The 13,015-nt window shown below is 36.6% G+C and overlaps 1 protein-coding gene across 1 annotated transcript; it reads left to right on the forward strand.

The window, feature by feature from the left end:
• Positions 1–11,171: 11,171 nt before the first annotated feature.
• Positions 11,172–11,759, forward strand: LOC145958033 (uncharacterized). Its single transcript, XM_083074484.1, has one exon. It carries the CDS (start codon positions 11,172–11,174, stop codon positions 11,757–11,759), a length of 588 nt encoding a protein of 195 aa, XP_082930610.1.
• The last annotated feature ends 1,256 nt before the right edge of the window (positions 11,760–13,015 follow it).

Genomic DNA, 13,015 nt, shown 5'->3' on the forward strand with positions numbered 1-13,015 from the left:
CTCACAAAATTTCCATGTTGGTGTTGCTCAACATGAGGCAAAACGACCACGAACTGCTCTAAGCTTTCATGGAGAGGTTTTCTATTATCACCAATAAGATACGAGACCTTCACCTTCATGTTGCCCTCACTGCCATGCTAAATGCATTAAAAGAAATACTTTTCTCAAATGACCTCTATTGGCATGCACCCAAAAACATGAATGATCCAAGAACTTACATTGCCAATTTCATTCAAATGGAAGAACACGAGGCAAATCGACCCCAAAATCGGTCCTCGACAAACATTAAAAGTGAAATTTAGGTCAAATAGATTGCACCCCCACAATGATAACAAGTTCAAAGGTGGCAGACCCCTTAAATTTCCAAGGTACAACAATTATACCCCTTTATTATCCCCTGCATGAATGTGTTTGAGGAAGTCTTTAGCATGCAAATACTCACTCTTTTTAAGTGTAGAAGACCTCACAAGGATGTTGATCATAGCAAGCACCGTTGATATGACAAGATCGTTAGTCACACCACTAAAGAATTTTGAGCACTTTTCGATAAAGTCAAAGAACTCATCCGCGTAGGTCACCTCAAGCAATTTTTCCAAAAGGATAGTTAACAAGAATATTTCCCTCAAAGTTAAGCACAAAGACCAAAAAAGGGACAATTGCCATTAACGGGAAAGGGGAAATCGTAGCCTCCCGAGGGAGATTGCCAATACCCGAAGTAATGAGGAAGGCAGGGTTAAAAGGTGTCATACTTTTTTTCCTACCGTAATCCTTTTTTCCTTAAATAAAATGTTTTTGGTTAAGAAGGTTTTGATGAGGCACCCCAAAACATGTAGCATTTTTCAATATCAAGAAAAACTGCTCCCCATACAATGCTTCATTCTTAAGAATGTACACACAAACTTCTGAGTTCAACTATGATTTATGTACAAATGAGCTCTTGTGCCTTAACAAATACACACGAGCATTTGAGTTCACTTACAATTTTTGAACAAACGAGCTCTCACGTCTTAACACAAACTTGTGAGTTCACTCACAATTTTTTAGCAAACAAGCTCTTACACCTTAACAAATACACGCGAACTTTTGAGTTTAGCCACAATTTATGTGCAAATAAGCTCTCACACCTTAACAAATACATACAAACTTCTTAGTTCTCCAAAGACAACAACAAATGCCTCTTCCCCATTCAAACACATTTGAATGTAATATGAACTAGAAAACAAAAAGGAAGAAAAAAGGAAGGAAAGTACCTAAGATGATTACATCAAATCAAAACAACAACAACCTTAGTAATGAGCTAATAGTGGACAAACAAAACACGAATCATAACTATTGAGAGATGAACAATCCTTCAAAACTACTCTTACAAAATCATAACCGCTAAACCCCCTCCCCCTTCTCTGTAGATCAAAGGGCCACATTCAAATCCAACACATAATGAGTGACTTAAATTGACCCTTGACAACAATAATCATTACCCATTAAAGTACGCGGGAAACCATCACGAGCGTGCGCTGTATGCCAATAACTTCTTCACCCGACCAACAAATAGTCTAAACACACTTATATTTCCTTCTCTCCTGTGAAACTTGTAACTAGGGGTGTTATGTATCTTCTAACTTGGATAATTCAAGTTGAGCTCACGACGAGCACGGACTAGCTGAGCAACCCCATCAACTCACCATATTAAATCCAAAACACAACTGGCACTCATATAAGATCTCCTAGAATCTTGGAAAACATTAAAGGACAATACATCAAAGGCTTATTAAACAACACACATAATCATAGGAGCTTACCAACAAATATCATGCAAGATTAACTCCTAAAATCATGCAATACTATAAACTACTTATATATAAGGCATCAAGTATCATAAAAAATCCTAAACTCATTCTTAACCTAGACTCTCCTCTAACCTGAGTGTTAGAGTCTCTTTATAGGTGCCCCCACTTCCATAGATATTGGAGTAGGTAGGATGTCATCCTTATCATCTGAGTACTTGCAGGTCATGGTAAAAACATAAGGAAATTGTAAAAATTGAGAATTAGACACATGTCCAAATCTATAATGACATAAAAAACTATAATTGATAACTGTTTCTATGCTACAACAGTTAGGTTGATTGTGTTCAAGGTCTACCAAAAATAGTCCATTCTTCAATCTAGTTGAACCAATCATCTTCTTGTTAAGTTTCTACATAATGACACAACTAGTATCAATGAAAGTTAGACAACAAGGTAATTTTTTAAGAACTTTGTGAATGATATAAGGTTAACCTTGAATTTAGGAACATATAAAACATCATAGAATGTTAGGCAGGAGAGATAACAACAATTCCAACAAGTGAGGCACAAACAAAACTTCCATATGGTAGAAAAGTAACTATAGGATGAATTTTATGGTGATTTTTAAAAGAAAAAAATGGTATGTAATATGGTCAATGGCTATGATGTCAAGAAGCCACTAAGAAAAATTTCTACCTAAAGACATCATATGAGAATTTTGAAAAGTTGAGGATTGAACCATGTTGGATGCATGAACATTTGAAGAGGAAGAAGGCCTGTTATTTTATTGAATAAGTGCCACCCAACTTTGATATTGTTTAGGTATAAATATTTCACTAGTACTCTTGTGACCACCATCGATAAACACCTCCATTAAAGATGCAACAAAGTTTATGTTGTTGTCAATGTTCTTGGAGTTTTTGGAGTGATACCTAGGAGGAAATCCCAATTCAAAATAGCACTCCTCAACTATATGATTATTCAAACTGCAATGAGTGTTGAGTTTAGAGCCTTGTTGACCTTTTCCTTTCCAAATCTGCCTTGGCCTCTTCCTTTGCCAACAAATCTCCCATAATTTTCCTTTTGAACTTGATTTGCATTCACATTTAATGTCATATTTGAATTATGTATGGTGCCATGTATATATCTCTTCCTGAGTCACTCATCCATGTTTGCATATATTGTTGGATGTGGACCTGAGTGTTTCCTAATTTTTGGATGGATTGAGGCTCAATAAATCCATATACTTGTGCTTGTGCTTGCTCCACACTCAATTTGTCCATGTACCTAACACAAATAATTATTATAAGTTAAATGTAATTATTGTAAATTTAGACTCAAAAGAAAATATGACTTACATGGCCCACAGCTATATGATAGATATATTTAACATGGAGTTTCCCCCAACAATCTCTAATTCATCAGGCAGGGATATGTATAGTGGAACATTAGAGCTATCAACTCCAAAAACTCTAATGTCCAACTGCAATTGAATTGGCTTATTCTTTAATCGCGGTAATATGGTTAGAAGCTTAGATATGGGATCATCCTCAGCTTCTGCGATATTAGCATGATCAACATGAGGTTCTCTCATGACCTCCTTACCACGATTGATAAAATCCTAAAGAAATAATCAAAATTAGTTAAACAATAATAGAATTATAAGAATATAAAAGAGCAATAATAGAATTACCTTTGCCCGTGCTGAAAGCGGCATGACCAAACGTTTTGGCCAAGCTAAGAATGTGCCTGTTGCCTGCCCCACTAGTTGAACCTCAGTATTGGGCAAAGGCACTGGAGCAGCAACATCTTGAACTTGGTCAACCACAACCCGTGTCTAGTCTGGCTGTAGAGGGACACCATGGATGGTTGAGCCACCCTTAAATACTCGGCCAATAGCCACTAACCGTGGGGGGTCATCATCAACATATAACTCACACTGGTTTGGAACATCAGTGTGAGTCTGTTCCGTTGAGGGATCTAGAGCAGCACAACTCCCTTTAGTGCTGACTCGAAAACCATCATGAGCAACTGCAGTCTGTTGCTGAGAACGAGCCAAAAGTTCAAACTTCTGTTCAAACTCTTCTCGAATGTTCTTCAATTTCTCTTCAAACTGCATCTCCATTCTCTGCATAGCCTCTTGACTGCAAAAGTCAACAATGCTTCTCGATGATCGTGCACCAAAGAAATCTCGGTGGCTCCAAGAACTACCAACACCACGCACACTGCCTGCGTGCTCTGGCCTTCCTATGGCCGTTGTGAGGATATCATCCCGACCATGGGAAACAAATGACCCCTGAGTGGTCTTCTTAACTAAACCCTCCTGCAACATATTAACAATAAGTATACCCTAAACTACATTTATGAATTAAATGAGTTGAAATGAAGAGTCTTAGTTTGTATATTTTTACTTACTATTTTATCAACAACAACCCTTGCAGACTCAGAAGTCATTTGCCCATCGGATTTTGTCCGGGCTGCTATCCACATCTCATGGCGGGGAGGTGACTCCACACGGTCAGCAGACTCAACCCCTGCTGCCTCTGCCCTAGCCTTCATCATTTCATTTTTTATTAACTCATATCCCCCTCTTGACAATAGATGGGGTGCATCATTCTTGCTTTGTCATTCTTGGGCAACTATTCTTTTGGCCTGCAATAATACAAAAAAGAAAATGAGATTAATTAAAATAATGATTAAGTATTTGTGTTAATGTAAGAGTTATCAATAACTAACCTACCAAGAAGGGTCCAATCAAGTGGCACGAAATTGCATCCACTCCTCATTAGTGATCTGGTACTTTAGACAGGGAGTCTCATTTTGTCGCTCTCCAAATACATACTCCTGTGTCAAGAGAGTCTTGAAGTCTCTCCACCTGGTGGCAAGGGCAGATAACATCTTCCTCCTCATGACCTCAGTGTTGGGAATGTCAAAATTTTTCTATGAAAATAACAACAAATAATAAATAATATATTTAAGTTATATAATATTGAAGGGATGTGAAAATATATACCTGAATATCCTGCCACATGAGGTTCTTGTCAGCCTCCTGAACGTCATCCCATGATGGAATGATAATAGAAACATGCCGTCAAGCTATGACTCCCAAATAGCTCTTAAACTTGGCAGCATTTGGGCCTAACGCCTTGCCAGAACGAGGATCCGCCTCAACCGGTGTCCTCTCCTTGGCAATGTGTCCAGCTGTCAACCTAGACAATCGAGTGACAGATCTACCTTCCCTCCTTCCACTGCCAGACCCCGAATCCTCCATAATCCTGAAAAAATTAAACTCTCATGATTAAAACAACGAATTAACTGAATAAACAAATAAAGTAAAAAAGATAATAACAATATAGCAACAAAACAACTAATAAAAAAACAAATAATACACAAACAGAAACCTATTAGGTTGGAATGTTTTCTTATATTCCTTCATCATGATCACTTCGAATAGCATGTATTTAGTCCACTTCATTGTCCGCAATAGGACCAAATGATCTGTTTGAGAAAGACGGTGTCTCATGCATATCTAGAGACTCATCTTCGTGAGTTCCATGCATGGTTCTTCCTTCGAGGACCACTGACCATTTCTCATTACATGGATCCCTAACATAAAAAAATTTTCTTGCTTGATATGCCATAATAAAAGGTTCATCCTTATAACCGACCTTGTTCAAATCAATCAAAGTAAATCCTAAATCATATGTCCGCACACCCGTATTGCCATCAACCCATTTACACTTGAACACAGGCACTCTAAACGTAACATAATCAATTTCCCATATGTCTTATATGACTTCGAAATAACTCATGGATGCTGTAATGGGATTTTTATCTTTAGAACTAGCAAAGTGCACAGCCTCAGCCTGAATTGTAACCCCACTGTTTTGTACTCTACTTTTTTCATCTTCTATCTTTGTATAGAAACAATATTTTTTAATGTCATACCCACCAAATGTAATCACATCGTTGTTAGGCCCACGAGCGAGTCTCAAAAGTGTATCAAAAGCATTAACCTCACCGTAAACCTTTTTCTTAAACCAAGCTGAGAAACTCTTGTTATGTTCATTCAATACCCATTTCTCATTCATTCGGGGGTGTGCTATCTTGATTTCATCTATGTGTTCAGATATGTAAGGAATTACTTCATCAATATTGTTCAATATGTACAAATGTGCTTGGTCAACTTCTGTTCGACTCACAGTTCTAATCTTTAAACTTCGAGTACCCTTACCAAATTGTTTCCCATCATGTCGAGTCTTAAGAATTCCTATTGGTTCTGATTTCGACATGTACCCTAAACAAAACTCAATGGCTTCTTCTGCAATGTACCTCTCTACAATAGAGGCTTCTGAGCAGTATTGATTCTTGACATATCCTTCTAAGATCTTCATGTATCTCTCAACAAGGTACATCCATCTAAGATAAACCGGGCCACACAATCGAATCCCCCTAACCAAATGAACTATCAAATGCACCATGATATCAAAAAATGAAGGTGGAAAATACATTTCCAATTGACACAAGATTGTGATTGCTTCATTTTCTAACTCATCTAACTTTACAAGGTCAATTACTTTGTTGCAAATGGAATTGAAGAATAAACACAATCGAGTAATAGAAACTCTAACAGAAGATGGTAAAATGTTACGAATAGCCACAAGCAAAAGTTGTTGCATTAACACATGACAATCGTGAGACTTTAAACCAATCAACTTCAAATCTTGCATAGACACAAGACTCGTAACATTTGAGGAGTACCCTTATGGAACTTTCACACTGCGTAAGCACTCACAAAAGCTTTTTTTTTTCTTTCTTTGATAGAGTATGACAAGCTGGAGGCAAGTAAGTGCGTCTTCCAATAGACTGAGGATGTAACTCAGAACGTATACCCACGTCCACCAAATCTTGTCGTGCTTTCACTCCATCTTTAGTCTTTCCTTTGATGTTTAGCAATGTCCCAATTACACTATCACAAACATTTTTCTCCACATGCATCACATCTATGCAGTGTCTAACATCTAGCTTGCACCAATAAGGAAGATTAAAGAATATTGATCGTTTCTTCCAAATATTTCTCTCAGTTGACTTCTTTTGCATCTTTCCGAACACAATGTTAATGTTCTTCACCCGCTGATACACTTCTTCACCATTGCGCGGTGTCGAGGCAATTTCATCCTCTTGACATCCATTGAATGCTTTCTTCAATCTACGGTATGGATGACTATGAACAAGAAACTTACGATGCCTACTGTACGCAGTCTTTTGCCCATGTTTCAATTGGGTATAACTTGTGTTTTTTTCACATATAGGACATGCATAATGACCCTTCACACTATACCCACTCAAGTTATCATATGCTGGAAAATCATTTATTGTGCAAAATAATATTGCACGCAAAGTAAATTTTTCTTCACGATATGCATCAAAGACCTCCACTTCTGTCTCTCACAACATTTTCAAGTCATCAATCAATGGACTAAGATACACATCTATGTCATTTCCTGGTTGTCGAGGTCCTGATATAATCATAGATAACATAATATATTTTCTCTTCATGCATAACCAAGGAGGCAAATTGTAAATGACCAACAAAACTGGCCATGAACTGTGTTTACTACTTAAGTTCCCATAAGGATTCATGCCATATGTAGCTAGACCAATTCTCAAGTTTCTTGACTCTGCACCAAATTCTGGAAATGTTTCATCAATCCTCTTCTATTGCGGAGAATCAGCTAGATGTCGAAGAAATTTTTCACATTTTCTACCATTTTCATGCCATGTGAGGTTTTTTGCATCCTCTTTAATGGAAAAAAATCTTTTAAACCTAGGTATTATTGGAAAATACCATAACACCTTAGCAGGGGGACCCTCTATTTGTTCCTCACCACTACTTCCATCAGTTTTCTTTTTGAACCGCGATAATCCACATGTCGGACACACTTTCAGTGTAGCAAAATCATTTGTATACAATACGCAATCATTAGGGCACGCGTGTATCTTCTTATACTCCAAACCCATTGGACATAGTATCCTTTTAGCCTCATAGTTGCGATTAGGTAACGTGTTATCTTCTGGAAGCATCTCCTTCAACAACTCCAACAATTCTGTGAAACTTTTATCAGTCCAGCCATTTCTTGCTTTTAAACTAAACAATCTTAAAGTTGTTGATAATCTTGTAAACATACTGCATCCTGGGTACAATGGTTGCTCAAAATCAGACTTTAAGGTATCATACACATGTGCTCTTTCAAAATTTTCTTCACCAACATCACGTATCATCTCTTCTAAATTATCGTCCATCCCTTCAAAATTTTCAGTTGTTGACACCGTTGGAATGTCTAATATTTGTCCGTGCCATGTCCATATTGTATAACTCTTCACAATACCATATATAAACAGGTGACCACGTATTTCTCCAACTTCCTGACGTATCTGATTCAAACAACGAACACATGGACAATAATATGCGCCTTTGATGGGTTTCCCATTTTCTCTTGCAAACTGCAAGAACTCTTCAACTCCATTTCTGTACTCTTGTCTAATGCGACTTGCATTCATCCAACTTTGATTCATTATCTATATATTAACACAAATTAACTATTGACTCAGTTATTCATAATTTTTCTAACCTAAACTACAACCCTAAAAAATCGATAGTAATTTCGGATAAAATCCATAAATATTTCTACTAATACGATGATAAACTAAAGGTCAATGCCTAAAAAGTCTCTCTTTAATGCATCTGGAATGGCCCGTACTGAAACCAGAACGGGTCGTTCCAGATACATAATAAACAAAGATTTATGCGTCTGGAACGGCCCGTTCTAAAATCAGAACAGCCCGTTCTAGCTGCAATAATTATGTGTTAATTGTTTATCTGGAACGGCCCGTTCTGGTTTCGGAATGGCCCGTTCCAGATCAACAATTAACAAACAAATAAATCAAGCAGAACGGTCCGTTCTGGTTGCAGAATGGCCCGTTCCAGATGAAAATTTAACAGAAAATTCAGAAAATGATTCGTTGAAGAAAGTTACCTCAAATGTGGAATGTACAGACTCTTAGAGGCTTAGACAAAGGACGAATGTGCAAACAAACGAACTTAGAGACTTAGAGATTGAGAGACTTAGATGAGAGAAAATAATACAAAGGGACGCGCGGGAAGTGAAAGGAACGTTGGGCATTTTAGTGGCTAATTTATGTCGGACCCCCCTTGTCCGACGTAAATTAGTCACTCTATATTTACGGAACTGCCACCGCATTTTTATAACTTCATATTTACGTTTTTCTGACGTAAATTAGGTGACGTAATAGCCTATTTTTGCACTAGTGTTGGTTAAGGGTACCATCAACAAATTTCAATTTGTTTTTCAAAATGAGAGATAATTTCATGTTTCTAGACCATGAATGGTAGTTTTTCCCTTCCAAAGGAGGTGATACCAAAACATGGGATGTGTTCTCATTTGGGTGGAGGTAACAAGAATTAGAAAAGTCATGGATTGTTTGAGCTCTGACTATAAATATCCATAATGAGAAGGAAATAAAAAAAAGGAATTATAGGAGAGTATGAAAAATGTTTAATTTTGAGATCCCTAACCAGAGCTTTTATTTTTAAGAGCTTTAGTACCAGCTTGATTTTTTGTATAATGTTTCTGTTACTTTTTTATTGAATCAACATTTTGAATATATACAAGAATAGGTCCAAGGATTAAAGACCAAGGATTCTTGTGTTGGAAAACAAAAATAGACTAACAACTTCTAAAAGACACTATCTCAAGAAATTGTAACCAATAATGTAAAGAGAACCAACATCTACATGGCAGCTAGCCTAACAAAGAACATTCTAGAATAAGAAAAACAATAAAAAAAAACACTTAAAACCTATAATCAATTATGTTAATTTACAAAAGCATACACGAATTTATGATGAACAATTATTCTTTAGAATCATACAAATATGTTAATTTTAGTCTTACATATTTACATCTACATGTATTTTCTAAGAGAATCCTTTAACTATCACTTTATCTCTTGCTAATGATATAGGGGAGGTTATATTGCTCTCCAATCCCCAAATCCAAATGCATTGTTTACTTTTAAGGGCCAAGCATTACATTAATAAGAGGGTGGTTCATGATGCTAACCTTTCACCAATGCTTTAAAAGAAGGGGCAGCTACCACGTGACTGTAACACCAGCAATTCTTTCTCAATCCGGCTAAGCTAAATTAGTAATTAAAGTTTAGTTAAAGTACAGATATATTGACTTCAATAGTTTAACAATGTTGGAACTAATTAAAAGTACCACGGAAATTAACAATACCATACTTGCTAGTCATTTCATCAAATGGGTGAAGATAGGTAGTGGTACTTGAGAGGGGAATTAATGATAGAATTAACCTTGCCTTCTATTTCAGAGACATATCGTCTTTAATGATTAATTGGATTTACCCTATGCTTTATGATGATTAATGATTAATTGGATTTACCCTTTGCTTTTTATGCATGTTTCTTGGGACACATGAGGAGCAAATAAAGATTAGAAGAGAGTAAGAAATTAATATAAAGTGAGTTCTGGCTAACCTTGGATACAACAACAATGTGCCATTATGATTGCCTGCTTAGCTTTTATTTCCCCTGCCAAACAAATGCATGATTGCTTATGGGCCACAGACACGTTCTGTGAGCACAAATTAACTTAAAATCAAAGTTGAAACCGATCAAAAAGTTGAACGAATTAATTAACCGAGGCGAATATTAATTGCACCGTATTGTGTAGCTTTTGCAGTGTCATGTTGATACACAGCTTTCCCTAGAAGGGATAAAAACAAGTTTCAGTTGTTCTATTATATTACTTATTTTATTTTACACTTTTTATTTCTTTTCTTATAAAAATATAAAATTCTTTAATTTACAAAGCAACATAATATATATTTTTACACATCATTTAATTATTAATTAATGTGTGTTAAAACTCACATAATTAATTCCGTAAATCTAATTATTCTTACCTTTTAGAACAACACAAAGTTAATTGATTCACACATTCGGTAGTTAATAGTTTTAAAATCTTATTTCATAAAGTCAAATTTTACTTTAATAAAAAAAATATCTTATGCTAGTTGATAAGAAAACATGTAAAAAAAAAAAAAAAAAAGTGGGTTGTCAACACAACTTTACAACAAAGTGTTGACTAAAGGAGGAGTGGCAACGTGGAAAATGAAGAAAAACAAAACTCCGAATCCGAAATTTGAACGCGGGCCCCGTTTCGAGGTGCTATAAATAATCAATGATTTTATGTCCACACCAAAGTCGCGAAACTCCGCAGAAAGCACACGATAACATAACCACCTCATTCTCCTTCTACGCACTCTCAATCCAAACCAATGGTTGACGTGGACCGCAGACCGGCCGGTTCGAACCAGGCTCACCTAGCCGGTCTACGACGCCTCTCCGCGCGAGCCGCTTCGGTCCGTAACAGCCTCCACTCATTCTCCGCTCTCTCCGACAAAGTCATAACCCACCTCCGGAACTCCGGCATACACGCCGAGTCAACTCGGTCCGAGTTCAGGAAGCAGAGGTCCCTCGGCGAGAAACAGTCCGGCAAATGCCCCCTCCCCCCTCTCTCGCGGCACAGCCTGGACGCCGCCCTCCAGCGCCACCGGAGGGACCGGCCCAAGTGGCTGGAGGGCTACGTGGGCCTCATGGGCTCGGTTCTCCGCGACGGAGGCTGGAGCGAGTCCGATATATCCGAAATGGTTTCGCTTTCGGCTTCGGATCCGGGTTTCACCCAAAACCAAGGAGGCATGGAGGCTCTTCTTTTCAAAGCGGAAACGTTTTCCGATTCTTTAAGGAAATCCGGGTGGAGCTCCGAGGAGGTTTCGGATGCCTTGGGTTTGGGATCCGATTTGCGACCGCCTAAGAAGGTTTCCCAAAGAATAGACAAACTGGTTGAGTCGGTTTCCCGGTCATGACACCCTGAAGTGGAATTAATTGCCTTCGTGTTTCGTTGCACCTTTCTTAGGAATGGGAAATCTTAGGTTCCTGTTTTACAAATGTTTATTACGATCATGTATGTATGTATGGATACTTGTATATTATAATAAACAACTAATCAGCAGTGAAAATACTGTGTGACTTAAGTTGCATTTGTGTTTTCGTAATTCTAAATTATTTTTACAAATGTTTTATCTCGGGTATGTATGTGATTAGACCAAAAAGTGCAGAAAGAAACCAAAGTCGTTACGAGTAAAATAAGGAAAATCGAAAAGTAATGAATAAAACAAGGGTGACTCTCCCTATCTGCATATTCATGCCACTGTTACCTTCCTCGTGCTAATCCTGAACCCAACCGTTAATCAATATTGATCACAGGTCAATGATTTTCACGTGCCTTCACTATCACCGCCTCAATCTCGTCCTTTCTCAGCACGTGCCTTCCTGTGCAATGTGCATCGTTATTTGTTTGAATAATAATAATACAATAAATCTGTACACTGCAAGATTAAATTAAATGATTTTTTTTTAATTTTCTTTTAAGTACAATTAGATTAAATTTTATTTTAATTTTTTTAATTTTAAATTTAATAAATCCTAAAATAATCTCTATTATTATTATTAGCAAGAAAACATACACTGTCATGCTTGTTTGTTCCTATATTTTTTTTTCTTCAATTTCATAAAGTATCTTAATAATAAATCGTAAATTATTTGGATAAAATAATCACAAATCTATGAAATTAACCTATACTATTTACTTTTTATCGAGGACAACCGCTTAAAATTTCTGCCAATAAACCTACAATTTAGTTATTTAAATGTGGCAAGTACTATTAATATTTTAGTCCTTAAATTTAAGGACAAAATGAGAATAAAGTCATCAAAACTATAATTCATTAATTGATTTCATCTCTTTGTTAAGTCTTCTATTTTAACTTTAAGGAAGCATTTCATGTGGGACATGAACATCCGTACGCTCCACTCGTGTGGGACTATTTTGAAGAATTAAGACTAAATATGAGTCCTCTAAACTCTTCAATTTAGTCCTTAAAATTAATGGACAACTATTTGTATCATGCAGTGGGTTGGTGTTTCTACTTGAAAAATTTTACATGTGTCACAAAGGTACTTACTGTGTCAGCTAAGATACTTCATTAAAAATAACAAAATGAATTAATGTTTAAATTAACTAATGTAAATGAAGAAATACAAGTTTATTAGGAACTAATAT

This window comes from Cajanus cajan, chromosome 5 (genome assembly GCF_000230855.2).
Source record: "Cajanus cajan strain Asha chromosome 5, NIPB_CcT2T_4, whole genome shotgun sequence".
Classification (NCBI taxonomy): Eukaryota; Viridiplantae; Streptophyta; class Magnoliopsida; order Fabales; family Fabaceae; genus Cajanus; species Cajanus cajan.